This window comes from Amblyomma americanum, chromosome 1, assembly GCF_052857255.1.
Source record: "Amblyomma americanum isolate KBUSLIRL-KWMA chromosome 1, ASM5285725v1, whole genome shotgun sequence".
NCBI classification, from domain to species: domain Eukaryota; kingdom Metazoa; phylum Arthropoda; class Arachnida; order Ixodida; family Ixodidae; genus Amblyomma; species Amblyomma americanum.
The window spans coordinates 376,263,991-376,281,195 of NC_135497.1; the positions used below are offsets into that span (position 1 = coordinate 376,263,991).

The 17,205-nt window shown below is 45.6% G+C and overlaps 1 protein-coding gene across 7 annotated transcripts in view; it reads left to right on the forward strand.

Moving 5' to 3' along the window:
• The first annotated feature begins 18 nt into the window (after positions 1-18).
• roq (RING finger and CCCH-type zinc finger domain-containing protein roquin) overlaps positions 19-17,205 on the forward strand; it is a 157,021-nt gene continuing 139,834 nt past the window's right edge. For all 7 annotated transcript variants that reach the window (XR_013311510.1, XM_077650136.1, XM_077650138.1 and 4 more), the window contains exons 1-3: positions 19-629; positions 6,191-6,497; positions 13,814-14,127. Coding sequence is in view for 6 of the 7 variants with exons in the window: in XM_077650136.1 (XP_077506262.1) it covers positions 6,236-6,497; positions 13,814-14,127 (576 nt within the window). In the remaining variant the exon portion in view is untranslated. The remainder of the gene's footprint in view (positions 630-6,190; positions 6,498-13,813; positions 14,128-17,205) is intronic.

Sequence of the window (17,205 nt, forward strand, 5' to 3'; positions counted from 1 at the left end):
ACGGACGCTGGTTGTTACCGTACATTGGCTGCTGTAACGCTCCCTGTGGCACCGGCAAAAACTGCAAAACGAGGAGCCGTGTTTGCCGCCGGAAAGAGGAATGCAATAACTGAGCTGGTCGCCGCAGCCTGCGGGAATTCTAGTTGTGTTGCAGTTGTGTTGGTTGCGTATCTGGCTTGTTTTGCCGCTGTTGTGCTAGTCGTCGTCGTTGTGTAGCAGGCCCTTTTGGACGCATTTGCGGTGACCGCATCGTATTCTCGAGAGAGGCAGAGCTCCGCGCGAGCCTCGCTTCGCCCTGCGCGAACCCCGTGCTCCGCGAGCCTGAGGAAGACAGCGGCGGTCCACTCTTCGGAGGGGCGCCGCGGACGAGGTGGTCTGAGGCGCGGGTTCCAACGCTGCCGTCCGTAATGTGTCGGCTGCTTGGACGATGAAAGGCAAGCGCTTCCACCTCATAGTGCGGCTTAAGTCTCTCTTCTGGCTGCCCGCGTAGCCCCTGTCCGACACACGCGCTATGCCGCTCGAGCGCCGCACCACTGGGCAGCGTCGGGCCGTGGCAGCTGAGTTCCCATCCACCGCAGCGTTCTAGCCGTCAGCGGCCTGCCGAGCAAAGTCCCCTCGTCCTCAGCACGGTAAGAGTTGCATTCGTTCGCATTGCACTTTCTCGCGCTTTGGCAAGATCGCCACGCTTGAATCGAAGCGCAGAGAGGCTCGCGCGAGCGAAGCAGCCGCAGCCCGTTGCATCGCTCGCGACTGCTTTCTCCCCCCGCCACATGTGTAGGCTGGCTTTAGCTTCAGGGCAGTGGCTTGGAAAGAGGAGCGAGCTTCGGCCGGCGTCAGAAGGGCCTGCCCATGAAGACGGTACTAGCTAAGCTAATCGCTTCCACCACGACAGAAATCTTATCCGGGTGTCTCCATGCGCGCGTGGTTAAAAATTGGCCGGTCACTGCAGCCGGTTTGAACCCAGAGACAGCGCGCGAACGTAGTTCGTGCCTTATGCTCTCCATTGGCTGCAGTTTTGTGCCACTGTGAGCGCGCAACAGACGCGCGCGTGTCGTTTGCTTTGCGATACGGCGTTAGATGATGCGAGTTCGAGGTCATGTGAGTGTAGCTTTTAGCTGCACTGAGATAATCTCTGCCTTTTCTTTTATGACATGGCCGTAGGTAAATGGCCTTTCTTGTCCCCCCCTCCTCTTCCTTTCCGTTTGCTTTTCCCAGGGGTTCAAAGTGTCATTGTGCAAAATGCCGGGCTCGCAGATACGCACTGCTACAGGGATATATGTTTCTGTCTCGGGTCATTGTTTCTTGGCGACCTGGCGGGTTTTAAAAGTGTGGGCATTTTATTTGTGAAATTAGGAGTGCATCATGTGTTCAAGTTGTGGCTGTTGTCTGTTGGTGCTTTGTGGTCCAGGGGTATGGCAGGTCAAAAATCCAGCTGCTTTATTTGCTTGCCGTTCAGCGCATGCCTGGCACCGTGCCATTTTCCTGCAGCTGAGGAAGGCAGGCTAGCATTTTGCTAGTGCAGATGCATTGTGGCATCAGATATTTTTTTGTGTGCAGTACAGATCATGGCATTTAGTGTACACTCTTAGGTGTAAGAAGTGCATGAAACATGCATTAACCTGGTGCTTTAAGAGGGAACAAGCAAGACATTATGCAGATTCTATAATGAATAAAATCCAAGGATATGCACTATAATCTCGCTTTCAGTCGTCCCCCTAGATTTCCATTTTTATGATTCAGCACGAAAATGAGTTGGCCAGGAAACTATAATCTAGCCTTGATTTGTGGCTATCTGCTGGAGGCAATTTTATTTTCAGGTAGTTAGTGTATAACATATACACCTAATAGGTTTACATACAGTGAGAGTCATGATTTCCAACCTAAGCATACAGTGGCCTTCCTTAATTGCTAAGCTTACAGGGCGACGAGCGAGATGTTGAAGTTAAGGCCAAGTTCAAATCAGAACAGTCAAGGTGGGAAGAATTTTGCTTGAAAAGTGCTAACTATTCATTCTTTGAGTTATTACTCAGGCACTCATATGCCAAGCTGTTTGAGTGGCTTCCGTTTCTCTTGAGTCTTTCCTCATCCATGTAAATGTGAACCATTGACACATGTCGCCAGTCAGCCAGTCCTGCTTGAATTCGCCATGGTGGTTTAGCGGCTATGGCATGTGGCTGGTAAGCTCAAGGATGAAGGATTGAATCCCTGCCGGGGTTGCTGCATTTCATTGCAGGTGAAATGAAAATGCCTGTGCACTGTGTAATGTCAGTGCGCGTTAAAGAACCTGAAAAACTTCAGGTGGTTAAAATTAATCCGTAGTCTTCCACTAATGTCTCTCATAGCCCACATAGAGCTCTGGGACATTAAATTCCACATGCCACACTATACCAGTCCTACTCCATTTGCTTGTTTAGTAAAATGGGATGCCATCTTATTTGAGAAGCAGTTATTGCATTAAAATTATAAGAAAGACCAGCAGAGGTAGTCAGGTTTCAACCAGTGTTTATGTTGTAACAGCTAGGTATGCTCAGCCTATGTACTAGGTCACCTGCTGGGTCACGTGAGGCTTGAATTTAGTTGGCAGAGCATGGTTTTCGAATTGCTTTCCACTCAAATGCTTGTTTAAGAATGCTTAAGCCACTAACTTAGTTATACTGCATGATGGAATCTGTATGTCAGAGTAAGCAAAAAAAGCATGACAAAATGACATGAAATAGCTGTTTTCATGCGCGCAAGAGAACAAGATATGCAGTTCCATTAAAACCAGTTTTTCATGGCCACCTTTGACAGGCTTTCTCTCTAGCTTACTCTTACTGCACAACGATAGTTTTTATACTTTTGCGTTTGTCACTCGGAAGTGCTGTTCCAGATGCATTATTTGTGGCAATTTTTTTATGGACATTCTGGCTGGCAGATGTTTTAGAGGCATTTCTGCTTTTCACAGTATGGCAACAAATACTTCCAAAATTATATGGGGCATGGTCAACTAAAGGCCTGAAATGAGTCAACCGTGTTCAGTTAAGGCATAGGAGATATAGATAATAGCACAGGCTTGCTAGAGCTCTGTATCCTGTAGTTAACTGTAATTGCAGTGGTTACAGAATTGAATGTTCGAGCCTGTATCATGTGGAGATCAACGAAATCAAATATACACAACTAGAATCGTTCCTAGTTTTGCTTCCATCATCAAGGAGCAAAGGAATGGCTTTGTGCATGAAGGGACCTTGATACATTTGTAAGGGGAGGTTGGAGGTTGAAGCTAAGTTCAGCCTTGACATTTTGCACCAGAAATGGCAATTTAAGCAGGGTGCATCTATAGTTTGTGTTGATTTTTAAAAAGGCAGCAATTAGCAAATGAATGGCTTTGTGCATGAGGGAAAGGGACCTTGATACATTTGTAAGGGGAGGTTGAAGCTAAGTTCAGCTTTGACATTTTACCCCAAAAATAGCAGTTTAAGCAAGGTGCATCTAAAGTTTGTGTTGATTTTAAAGAAGGCAGCAATTTATGTTGTGTACAAATGTCGCCAGAAATACTAGTTTTGTAATAGCCTTTTACTTTCTAATTTATTTACTATACCATAGGGGCCTGTCTGGGCGTTACATGGGGGGTAAGGGAAATGCTAGAAAAATATACAAGTGAAGATATATTTACACACATGACATTATGATACAATGCAATGCAAGCATGTATAGCAGTCTGAATTGGAAAGGTTATTTAAAAGGATAAAGTAAATTTCAGTAAGGTAACTTATTACAAACAGTTGTTATAAGATATTAAACAGTATTGTACACACAACCCACTGCAGTGGCGTAGTGGTTAGATGCCTGGCTACTGAGTTGAAGGACACGGGTTCAAACCCAGCCGCAGTAGCTGCATTTCGATGGAGGTGAAATGCAAGAGGCACTCGTTTGTAATGTCAGCTCACGTTAAACAACTCCAGCTGGTCTAAATTAATCCAAAGCCGTCCAGTATGATGCCCTTCAGAGCCAAGATGTTACACTCCATAATTTAAATTTAAAAATGAAAAAAAATGCTGACTGCTCTGGGCCATTTTTGACATGAAATGGTGCTATGTAAAATGTTAGTATGTATTCTATGCTTTAATGCACCAAATATTTTTGTTCTCTTTTCAGTGCTTTTGATACGAGTGTTAGCTCTTATTAGTTTGTTGCTCAGTTTTGTGCCATCATCCACAGCTCTACCAGGTGACAAAGTGGAGAAAAGAAAATCCCCTTTCCACTTTTAGGGGAGAGGGAAATGGGAGAAGGACAATGGAGAGAAGGTGGGAGGCAATAGGTGGCCTGGTTGGTTCAAAACCCACCGTCTGACCAGGCTTAGAGCAAGCGTCCCCTGGATCGGAGCTCGGATTCTTTCTTTGCTGTCACTCTGCAGCTAATGCTCAAACATTTGCATTACACTCATGCCCATGCTGTGCTTTTTTCTCTATGTGTGTTGCAGGTGCCACACAAGGTATGAGCTAAGATAGACAGTAGCTTTATGCAGTGATTATTAGCTTGTAGTTTGTTGTAGAAAAGATTTTATGAAGAATTTCATGGGAGAATGTGAGGAACCTTTGAGTAACATGGAGGGCTGATAGAGACACTATTTTCTATGATGTCAAATCACACAGAATTTCACCAAACAGTGATCTCTGCAGCAGTTGTAGGCATGGTATTCTTGATGGCACTGCTGTGTTGTAGTTATGGTATTCATTGAATGTACAGCTGCTTTAGGTAGCAGCCAGTTTATAAAGCTGTTTGCTAGTTGCACAGGTGTAACAATAATGGAGAAAGCGGTCATTGGTTTGAAGGCTTCATGTCATCACGCCGTCAGCAATTTTATTTGTTGTATAAACAAACCAAGAATACTGTCTCTGTCATTTTCCTTACGGCAGGTATATAATTCTTCTTTGTGCACTATGTAATCATGAAATTTTTGTGGAGCTTTATGCCAAAACATGCATTTATGACTGAACACCGTGAAAATTAACTCCATCTTGCAAGACTGAAGGCTCCGGCTAGTTGGTGGTTCATGTTGATGAAAAACAGCACTACAAGACACAGGAACGAGAGGAAAAAAGGCTTTTAAAGGACTATAGACGATGCACTAGACATTGGTATACATGGAGCACCCCATGGTATTCGCCTACGACCGCTAAATAATTTATAATTGAATTTCTTTTTGACATTGTTTTGGTTTCTGTTTCATCAACCAAACGATGGCTGTGACGTGTAGTTGATGTTTAGGTCACGTGAGGAACAAAGAACAGCAATATAACTGCCGATACGTTGTTTGTTGCAATTCTAGGTATTGAAGAAGGCTGGTTGAAGTGCTGTAATGAGTTAAAACTATGTATTAACATTAGTATTGCCGTTCTTTCGTGTGCCACGTGACCTAAACATCAATTACTCGTCGCAACCATCGTTCAGTTGATGAAACGGAAACAGCATGAAAGAAGAAACTCAGTTATATAATATTTAGCAGTTGTAGCCGAAAACCCCGCAGTGATCCATGTATTCTAATGTCTAAAGCATCATTTGGAAGAAGAAAGCACTCAATAAAACCATGTGTCTATGGTCCTTTAATACCGCATTGAAGTCGGACACAGTATTGTGTGCCTTCTTTCTCTTAATTCTTGTCTGTTCTTTTTTTTTTAAAGCACATTACATAATAATAAAGCAAATTATTTGCTTTTATTTTTACTTAAAGAAGTGAGCTAACTTTGACTACACATCTTCTTGAGATCTAGTCCATTAGCTTGTGTGCTAATGATTGGTTAGTTTATGGGGTTTAACGCCCCAAAGCAGTTCGGGCTATGAGGGATGCCGCAGTGGAGGGCTCCAGATAATTTCGACCACCTGGGGTTCTTTAACATGCGCTGACATCACACAGTACATGGGCCTCCAGCTTTTCACCTTCATAGAAAATACGATCACTCCGGCAGGAATCGAACCTGCATCTTTCGGGTCTGCAGCCGAGCACCATAACCACTGAGCCACCGTGGCGGCTGCTTGTGTGTTATTTGTCGGTGCAAAGGCTATTGTGCAATTGTCACTCCAAACTTCATGAGATTTCCCTGAGGAAGTTGCATTTGCATGTTCAGATAGTGTGTGTGTGTGTGCGCACATGCATTGAGTATGGATTTTGTCGCGAAGTGTAACTGTGAAAGTGGGGGTCCCAAATGTGCAGGGCGCCGTGGGCCGGCGAGGTTGCCCAGCTGGGGGGGCAGCCAGCATGCCTGTGCAGGCTCCGCCCCCTCCTTCCTGGGGGGCGCCCCCTGCCGCCTGCTGCTGTGGCCGGGGCCCGCATACGCCCCTCTGCCACCTCCAGCAGCAGAGGCGGCCGGACAACAGCGTCCCTACACTGCTGCACCTGGTGGCCGCGCCCTCCGCTGCTCCAGCTCCGCCCGTGGCAGTGGTTCCAGAAGAGAGTGCCGAGCAGGCTGTAGCGCGTTGCATCCATGAGATGGCACTTCTACTGAGGCCCGCCACTCAGGGCAAGTGCCTGTCTGCATTCTGTGAGCTGCGACAGAGGAATCCAGGAAGCCAGTAACAAAGAGGAGTTTATATGTCTTTGCAGACCATGGTAATTTGGCAGCCTTCCATGGTGCAATGTTTTCTGTGCCTGTGGCCATAGAAACAGTTGGAGGCATTGAGATCAAAAGGCTGTAGGCAGTGGTTCGGCTTCCTCTTTAAGTGCTGCCGATGCAGGACTTCAGCAAATGTGCTGGTTGGTGTGAAGGCACCATCACATGGGAAGAGTGTGCAGAATGGGATTTAGGCGTGCAAGATACACAGGGCACTGATTGTCAATATGGGATAGTGCTCAGTTTCCTTCCTACCTACGCCTTGTCTGGTGATGTATTCCCACACTGCAGTGCCACCAGTGTTTTGTGTGGAATTTGTTTTCTTGTCTGAGTGAGCAGCTGCCTGCCAACAGATCATTTTGTAGGTAGGGAGCACTATTATTTGAAGCAACTTGCTGTATTATTGTTTCAAACAGTGCATTGGCTGTGTTGTTTGGTTCCTGCTGTCTGATTTTATTGAGCAGAAGTAATCCCCTAATAATTTAATAGTTCCTGGGACTTTTCTGATAACTGCAGAATATATGTGAAGTTTGGCATCAAAGAGAATGAGGTGGCTAAAAGAACTGGCACTGCAGTAAGTTTAGAAAAAATGCTTCGAAAAATCGGAAGCTCACAGCTCTCGTTCATGCCAGGTTCTTTTTTGACTGCCTTCGTGCAACATCAGAAAAAATGAGATGCTTAAGCTTCGTCTTAAGAGGGGGACGCGACAGCGTGTTGCAGCGCTGCCAAGGAATCCACGGATCAAAGTGCATCAAAGATGCGCTTGCTGACGGCTCTTATAGCTACACCTTAAAGGATGCTGGGCTATATTTCATGTCTTAAAGACGAACAATCAAAATCATGCGCGGTTCGAGATGAAGGCTGTTTAATGACAAGGCTCCGCCAGTCTTAACAAAGCAAGTCTGCGGTCCTTTATCTGTGCTATGTCCATCTGATGGGACCTACTTTAGAGTATGTTGTCAAGCAGTGTAATGACATGTAGCAATGATAGCAAAAGTGATGAACCAGTGGCTTTGCATAACCACCAAGAAGTTATGTGCAGTCATAGGCAAAACATCTACATAGGACCTTGTTTCCCGTATGCAAATAAGTGCTACAAGGCTGCATTTGTTTATTTGTCCATAGACTGACCATCAAAACACTCAGAACATAATATGCAAAGTGATTCATTTTACTCTTTGAAGTAGAAACAACACTCACACAAGTTTCTAGATTATGAGAAATACCATGTTGAACTTGCTCACCTCTGTATTCAAGATGCATGAGCTCAAACAAGCTTAGACATTTTATGCAAATCCTGGCTTTTCTTTTCATTATTAGCCTTTAACTGCTGGCAGTATTGACACATGCATAGACAAACGTAATAGTGCAGCAACTTGGCCAAAATATCTTCTTTGTGAAGATTGCAGGTGAAGCATACTTCGCAAACTCTTGCTCAGTATGTTTGAAAAGCTGGAAAAGGTGTGCATTTGGATGCGTTAGGCTCCCTCGCGTCTTGCAGTTGAAAGATTGCAGGGGAAAGTAAGTTCAAAATGTACCAGCACAGCATCTGTAGTCTTATCGTATGCATCTCTCTGGTCTGCATACTTCGCAAACTCTTGTTCAGTATGTCTGAAAAGCTGGAAAAGGTGTGCATTTGGATGCGTTAGCCTCCCTCTCGTCTTGCAGTTAACGAGGTCAGCTTTAGCTGCTTTTGAGAGGCTTTTGTGTCCTTTAAGTACTTCTTTGTACACAATGCATGATGTTTGATTGACTAGTTTCCTTGTTATGAATCAAGTAATATAATAGATAATCCAATCAACTACAGTTACATTGCAGTAATTGTGCTCGAATATTTCTTCGCACTCCCAGCTTCCTTCGCTGATCAGACCGTCCAGCTTATGTCTCAGTTGTTCCAGCTTTTTTGGCCGTTCTGCAGCATATACCTCTAAGGTCAGCCAAAGTCACAAAAGCAGATTTGCTGCTTTCAGCAGCTGTGCAGTTCCCAAACTGTGGTGGCTTCAGCAAAGAATACAGTGAAAGCATTCGGTAAAGCTGCAAAAACATCGGAAATGTCGGGTGTTCATTCTGGCCTCCTGCTTGCCTTATTATTCCAAAAAAGCATTCCAAACGGTCTTGATTCTTCTTAGATGTGAGAACATACGTATTTGAATTTGCATTCCGTCAACAGGTTAGTGGACAGCTCTTGAACTGACTTTAATGTCACTTGCAATCCCTCTGCAGTTGACTGGTTCAGGAAAAAGTCTTTGGGAATGTCTCCATCAACACTTTCTTGTTCCCACTTGTCGAGTCACCTGGAGGGACTCTCAGTTACTACAAAGTCTTTGCGTCCGAGAATAAGGCCTTCTCATGGGAAGCGCCGGTTGAGGGCATCAAATATGTTATTAAGAAAAAGCGTAAACACGACAGTTGGCACTGCATTATAATTACTAGGTATACCACTGTGTGAATAAAACTCTATGCCTTTTGCGACAGGATTGCTGAAAAGTTGAGTGGCTAGTTTCAGTCTCATTTTCAACATATTCGACGGGTTAACATGGTTGTATGTCAACTTTGTGCATACTCTGAGCTCAGCAGCATGTTTTATGTCTGCCACATACAAAACATCATAGCAGGACCGTTTTATGAATCGGCCTTGTCTTTTCAAAGCTTTCTTCTCGTGAAGGTGATTGCGAATGCATTTAAAAAGAGGAGGGATGTCTTAGAGGATATACTCTTTTCTAGACTCGTCCACCGGATGCTCAAATGCATTTGTAACATTTCCTAATGCACCACTTACCCTGAGCTGTCTGCACATAGCTCGATTAGTTGAAGCACCGTCGCACACAACACCATCAACAAAAACACCAACATCCTCTAAGTGCACAATGCACTGGAGGAGTAGTTCTGCAAGAAAAGTGCCTTTTATTGGTCCTTTGGCAGCAAAAACAGCAACCAGCTGTAAGTAGCTCTCCCCAAATGGTGAAAAAGCAAAGACAAGACCATGGTCAGCCAGTTCATTGCTTTGGACACCCTGCTCTCCATAATCAACAAGCCCTGCATAGGTCATTGTTTGAGAGTAGACAGTCATCTTTTTCCTGACGTGTATTTCATCGAAAATGAGCAATCCTTCTTTTTTCGAATGGCGTTTTCTTGGAGACTTTCATCTTGAAAGCTTTAAAAAAGTTTTCATCAAAGCCACATTTAAGGCCAACCATACTTATGTACTTTCTTAAATGTGGATACACAGGGAAGGGGTAATATGTTACATATTACCTCACAAGAAGGAATACGTAGCAGGGCTTCGTATATTAAGGAGCAGGCACAGTAGGAACCAGTCATCTGTATATCTTCTGTTTTTTTCGTTGTGCACTTGGCAGCAGAAATACATTCCCTCAAAAGAAGTAGCTGTGCAGGTGGCACATCAAGAGCTTGCAACTTTTCTGTGATGTCTTCTTCTTGTAGCTTCACCATTTCCTTCTTGACTCCCTCAAGCTGGTTTGTCAGAAGCTTATTACACTTCACAAGTCTTGCTCGTGAGTGTTGCAGCGCAACTCTGGAAAGGCGCAAGGCATCAAGTCTTTGCTGCTGGGTGGGCAATGCAACTCTGTGCAGTGCTGACAATCTTAAGCATTTCAAATGGCGCTTTTGCTTAGATCTCATGGCTTATTGATCAGCATGTATCCTTAGAGTGTCTGATAAAGTACTGCATGGCTGACATGTACCGCCTCCAGAGGTCACCTACAGGCAGTTATTGTGCTTCCACTTTCCTTGAAAATCAACAAAGGTACACTCAGGTAGCACAGAAGGAAAACTTTTCAAAATAGGTCCTCCACAATAAACACTGAAGTTACTAACAGCAGTTAACATTGCGTCTACTTCGGAAACTGAACTGATCCGAGCAGTACCACATTCAACTGGCTTGCCCATAACATATACTTGAACTGACCTGTCGCTTTTAACATGCAGCGACTTTTTCGTAAACACGACACTGGACCCATCACTGTGCTGAATGCAAGCGTCGTTGAACAGAACGTCCTTGATTCTTTCGGCGTCGATTCAATCAACCGCCCACGATGATCCAGGAAGGCGCGTGTTTGGAGCAGAGTTGAATAATATTTCAAATGGCGTCTTGTTTGGTTCCATGACCGTGTTCTCTGCTTCACAGTCACCTTCGCCAACAACACTTGTTGCAGTGCGGTCAGTTGTTGCCGCTTCATCAGAGCGCACAGATTCAACATCGGAAGAGCTGCTAGACTGCACAACAGTTAAGCAGGGAGCAACAGAATGAGGCTGTCGCCTTATGTGCTTCCGAGGACTCTTTACTTTCTTTGACAAGTACTTGTGTGCCCCTTCGAAAATAGTTGCCACCGCACCTTTCACGAGGCCTGCCCTCCTTGCACCCGACATGAGCACACAGCCATCAATTTTAGCAGACCAATTCTTTAAAATGAAATGTACAGAATGTCTCTCACACGCTTGGCCAGTCCTCTGAAGCACTCTGTCTTTGTGTGGTATTGCCTGCCTCCACGCTTCCAGCCTCGCTTCATCATGCGGTGGCTTGAAAAGGAAACACTTCTCGCACAACTTATATCCACTGTTGCAGAACGGCACAAAGCACTTTCCTATCACACAGCTGCAAAATGCTTTTTCCTGATCAAATTACACACAAACAACGAAAATATAAGCGACTCTTACTGAAAGGTGTCAAGCTCTGAGAAAAGCGAGCGTGCGGGCGCCTACGGGACGAGCGCAGGATGGATGGATGGATGGATGGATAAGGCTAGACCCTTTAAATAGGGCGGTGGTTCAAGTCACCTAGTCATGACTTGTGAAATTTTACTCTTGTCTTGATTTTAGCACCAGTCAGATAACGTTTGCTTTGTTACTTCTACCCACTTAAAATCTACTTTTCCCTCGCAGTCCTTAAGCCCCAATGCTTTGAATAAATCATCCCCGCTGCTTTCCACTGCAGGGTGAAGCCCTTTACAGAAAAGTATAAAGTGTTCAGCTGTTTCTTCCTCCTCTCCACAAGCACAGCACGTGTCTATCTCGTGGTACCTGACTCTATATGTCTTAGTCCGCGAAACTCCCACCCTGGCCTCAAACAACAAAGAGCTTCCCCTACAATTATCATAAATATTTTCTTTGGCAATTTCCTGCTTAAAGATCCTGTATATGTTCCCAGTGCCGATTTTGTCAGCATCCCTGTTTTCCGCAGAGCTCTCTCTGTTTCTTTAACCTTTTTCTTAACCGATAATTGCTGATTTGCCCCCGGCTGCTGTCCAGATATTTGCTTGTCAATTTTCTAGTTTGCTTTCTCCATTTCGTGTCAACATTCCTTATGGACAGGTATCTTAGAACTTTCCTAGCCCACTGCTTTTCCCCCATTTTTCTCATCAGTCGCTCCTCAAATGCTATCTTACTGCTAGCTTCTCTGCTCTCGAACGACACCAATCCCATATCACCCTGTACCCCCTGATTTGGTGTATTGCCATGTGCTCCCAAAGCTAGCCTCCATACGCCGCGTTGTTTGATTTCTAACCTTGCTTGAACATCTGGTCTCTTGCACAGGACTGCATTGCCGAAAGTGAGGCTAGGAACCATCACCCCTTTCCAGATCTCTCTTACCACTTCATACCTATTGTGATTCCACAGTGCCCTATTTTTCATGACAGCTGCATTCCCACTAGCTTTATTCATTACATATTTTTCATGCTCTGTTAGATACTCAGCACCGTTATTTATCCACACCCCAAGATACTTGTACTCATCCACTACTTCTAGGGTGAACTCCTGTATTCTATGCTCACTGCCCTCGTCATTAAATATCACGACTTCAGATTTTTCCTCACTAAACTTGAAACCTAATCTATCTCCCTCTGTACCACAAATGTCTATCAACGGCTGCAAATCTTCCTTGTTTTCAGCCATAGCACTATATCATCCGCATACATTAGTCCCAGTAATGACTGTTTAATCCATTCTCCTTGCTTGAAAAAAGAAAGGTTGATGCCTAGTCCGCTCCTCTCTAGTATGGTCTCTAGCCCTTGCAGGTACAACATGAACAACAAAGGAGACAGAGGACATACTTGTCCAAGTCCCCACTGTATCTCTATAGGTCCTGATACATTTTTCTCCTATTTTATAAGCACCCTGTTACCGTTATATATATATATCTTTCAAAAGATTAATTACTCCATCTTCCACATCCAATGCGCCTAGTATGTCCCACAAGTACTCTTGAATAACGACACCGCTGTAATGCGAGGAAGCCGCCCTAGCTGGCATTTGATCTGCCGCCGCCGCTGCGTGCAGCGGTGCTGTGCGGCGAAGCCAACTTAACTAGTGTTTGCAGCACAGTTTTAGCGGCATCCGCAGTCACCGCGAGTGGCTTTGAAATGGTGCTAAAACTGCAGAAAAGGTTTCTCCCAGTTGGCGTTTGTTTCGCTGACTAAATTTAGCTTCTCCATCGAGTCCTTTGGCGATATCTTATATTACGAATTTAAGCTGTATTGAACTATTTTATGATTTTTTACCACTTCGTTGTAACGATGTTTCACTGTATCCTTTAAGAACTGATCCCACGAAACACAAGCATACTCTAGTTTCGAACGAATTAAGGAGTTGAAAGCAGGCAGTTCAAGTTGAGACTGAGCGTGTTTTACTTCTTGATGCAGACGAGGAAATATTGTTATGTGATTCTACCACGAAAGACGATTAGTGTTTATTTGACGAATCCTGGCACCTCCATGTAACAATTTTCAGCCATTGTGACACTTTGCAGGAAACTTTATAATTTTTTGTAGGACTTTAACAATTGGTCTTGTGCATTTGAAAACTAATAAATTGGCTTTCTGGAGGCCTGGATATGTTATTTAGGGGAAAAAATGTTTATTTTTGAATTGAACTAATGCGCAGCACCTGAATGGGTCAGAAGTGAGCCTGCAGCAATAAAAAATTGCTCTTTTTTATTAATAGTCATGAATATGAAGTTGGCACTGGCATTCTTTCGGACAGTAAAGCGCGCAAAAATGCAGGCTGTGCATGGAGTCTATACAAGTTGTCTGTTGCCATTTGCTTTCTGCTTAGCTGTGTGCCATAGGAACGCTCCCCAGTTTTCTAAAATTTCTTCCATGTGTGTAGTGTCCCTTGCTCTTCCTAGTTTTGTGTTCCACTGTGTGGGCAAGGAAGTTTTCTTTTTTGTGTGTGACACCTGATATGGAACGTGGCTCCTGGCAATGCAGGTGGCTGCTGGCTGAGTCGTCCCCTGCAGCGCAAGCTTGTCTCCCTGGTTCACTGCCCATTGTCTGAGGCCGAAGGGCGGGCACGGGCGGCCCGGGCAGCTCGCTCCCTGGGCGAGCGTTGTGCCCTTGAACTTCTCCTCCAGCATCACCAGCACCAGGCGGGGGGCGGGGCGGGGGGTGGCCAGCAGCTGAGTGCTGCCCTGTGGGCCGCTGTGCGAGCCCGCGGCTGTCAGTTCCTGGGACCTCACATGCAAGAGGAAGTGCTGCGGCTCGTTCTCCTTGCCCTCGAGGATGGCTCACCTTTGTCACGCAAGGTGTGTGCCCTTGTCTCTTGTGTGTATCACGTGAGCACTGTTAGGTGTTGATGGGAGAATGATGGCGTTCGTCAGGTTTCTCTCAGCGCAGTACCTGCATGCTTAGCTCTGTGCTTCACCAGCCATGGCCACCAGCACCGCCTGTTAACCTGCACCTCAACACTTTACTTGGTTCTCGGGCTCCACCGACTGCATGATCGTTCTGTCTATTTTCGCACTAGTCTGTCCTCTGCATCGCATGCCTTCTCCAAGTCTATTACCTTTAATTTCACCTTCAAAAATCGTCAGCTTGCACTTATTCTTCAATCAGTGGTGCTCCCTTTTTATCCCTTAACATTACTATTCCCTCCTTTTCCTGGCTCACTGTGTAGTAAACAGGTTCAGGGCCACATGCAAGATGAACTTGTCATACAGTGTCAAGGGTTTTAAAGGGGCTCTAATAAAGTTGCGGTATGCCTGGGATGTGAAAGCACGCCGCTTCACGAATATTGTCCAGGAAGAATTTTTTTTTAATGCACTTTGTAGAAACAGAGTTATCTGTGGTCAAAATTTGAATTTCAGCGTCTTCGAGCCTTTCCCTCTCCTCTTGTCACATTTTGCACGCTGGAAGGTTGGCGCTGCTCCGCCGGCCCCACCTCCGGAGCGGAGCTTCCTGACCCGATGGAGCTACGTGGCTTATTGGCCGCGACCATGATAGCTGCCTGTCTGAAAGAATTTAACCAATAGCCGCCTCTCAACACGTATACGTAGAAGCGAGCGACGGAGGAGGGCGCGAGCATGAAAAAGTCCCCGGGAAGGGCTCGTCAACTTTCGCGCATGATTGTGGGTCTTCTGCTGCTTGTAGAAGTGTATTACGTGGCTCAAAAAAAGGTGTTCATGACAACACAATGCAGTGATTGAGCGAGTTGATGTCCTCTCCTCGGAAGGTGTTTCAGAGCCCCTTTAATTAGTGTGTCCACTATGTAAGCTTTTTGAATGCCATGAGCCATTATCAAAAGAAAATCGCTTCATTCTGACATGTATTCCTTCCCGCCTGCAGCAGTGCCTTTGGGCGCTGCAGTATTTTAAATAAATAAAGTAAATATTGATTGTGCACGAACGGAAAACAGGTTGAAGGCTGAGAGGACACAGGACCAGTGTGGACTGTGTGTGTGTCACAAATCCCACCCAAGGGTTAGCTGCTGTTCTCATTGGGTGTGTTGTGATGAGGCTTGCGCAAATAGTGCTTTTTTTTTGGTTCGAAGCAATTTTGAAGCTAATAGTAGTTCTTTTCGAATAATTTCAAAGCGAATATTTCGAATAGTATCAAGTAAAGAAAAAAAATGGCAGAGGGCTGCAGTCTGGGACTTTTTCAAGGAAAGTAAACAACTTGATTATTTACGAAAATCTAGAAATTTTCTTGCAGAAACACTAGCTGTTCCACATGCTGGGGTTTGAGGTGCTCCCTTCTGCAGCTTACAACAGCTGCTGCTGTCGAAAAAAGCCTTTCACTTCTTGTCTGGGTAGTTGGTATCGAAAGATACCTACGGGCAGCTGCAACCAGGGTTGGGGAAAGGTGGCTGCTTGCTTCCACCGCACAAGTGGGTCTTCGGGCTGGGAAAGAAGGGGGGCCTTCAAGTACCCAGCAACCTCATCCGAGATTGTACGGCTTGACTGATGTGCATGCGAACTGAAGTGTTTAAGAGCGCTCCACAAGGAGTCCCCTGATGGGTCTGCAGAGCAGGTGCTGCTCTGACATGGTGCTGTACCATGTTGATCAACTGGCACAGTCACTTCTGCTGCCATTGTGAGTAGAGTCAACGCCCATTGCTTTGCGGGTCATTCAGCATAAGACATCTTTGTATCTAGGATCGACCAACATTGCCAATGCAGGAAGGCGCCACATCTTGAGATCAGGGAACGTCGTCTTGATGCTACGCAAAAGGCTTGAGGCAAGCAATGCTGCCTCATCACCTTCGGAAACATGTTCAGCTAGAACCACCTCGGTACACTGCAACAAGGGCATTCCCCTCTCGTGACTGCGCAGGATAGCTGTCCCTAAACAGTTTAGTTATTGCATGGTCAAGTGGCTTCAAGACTTGCACTGCTGCATTCATAATCTTCCACTCGCGTTCAAGTTTGGAACTGCGTCAGATTCTGAAAGTTCTACAGTGATGACCGTACGGAGCTTCACGAGCCTGGCCATCATGGCATGCTCACTGTTCGCGTTGGGACATCTTGTATAACCTCTAGAGGGTCCAGCTGCATGTTTCTCTGAATTTCCTGAAGCCGTCCTTGGGCCTCGGCACTTCGTTTGTATCTACCCACAATTACTCTGGCCTTAGCACAGAGCTGCAAAAACCCTGACACTTCTTAATTGGCATCACTGACATACAACTGAAGGGTGTGTCCGAAACACTGCGCACCACTCCAGGACGACCACGCAACTGCTGAAGTAAAGTTCCTTCCATTATCTGTAACAATGAAGATTGGCACAGTACCGTGGGCTGGAAGTTCCCACTCCTCGATGACACCTGTGATAAATAGCTCCAGATTTTCTGCAGTGTGAGAGTTCGTCATCTTTGTGCAAGCCATGCATGCACGTGTTGCACGAAGTCCCTTTCCATGACGTGACAAGTTACACAAACATAGCTGTCATTTGCCCGCAGTGTCCAATCATCACTTGTGATTGAAAGTGACTCCACTCCGCTTGCAAAAATGTCCCCGAGCTTCTTTTTCACCTTCTCTTTGCTTGATGCTTAGAGGTCTGGAATAATGGCTCTCGAGGACGTTGTCCGAGACGTCGTGGCATAATCCCGCAAAGCGAACTTCATCATGTCGAGGAAACCCGGTTCTTCGACAATGTTGTAGGGGTGCATACCACGAGCTACGAAGCGAGCTATTATTTTTGTCACCTCTTGGGCTTCTGGGGCCGACGCCTTGATTTTGGGCTTGAACTGTCGGCTATGGATGGCTGTGCTTGCCCCCTTGAGCTTGGATGGCCTTTCGCGTGCGTCCGGCTTCTCTTGGTACTGCTTGTGCAAGTCCGGGTGTCTCTTTAAATGTGTTTACTTGGGTTGTTGTCGTACCTGTCGGGGT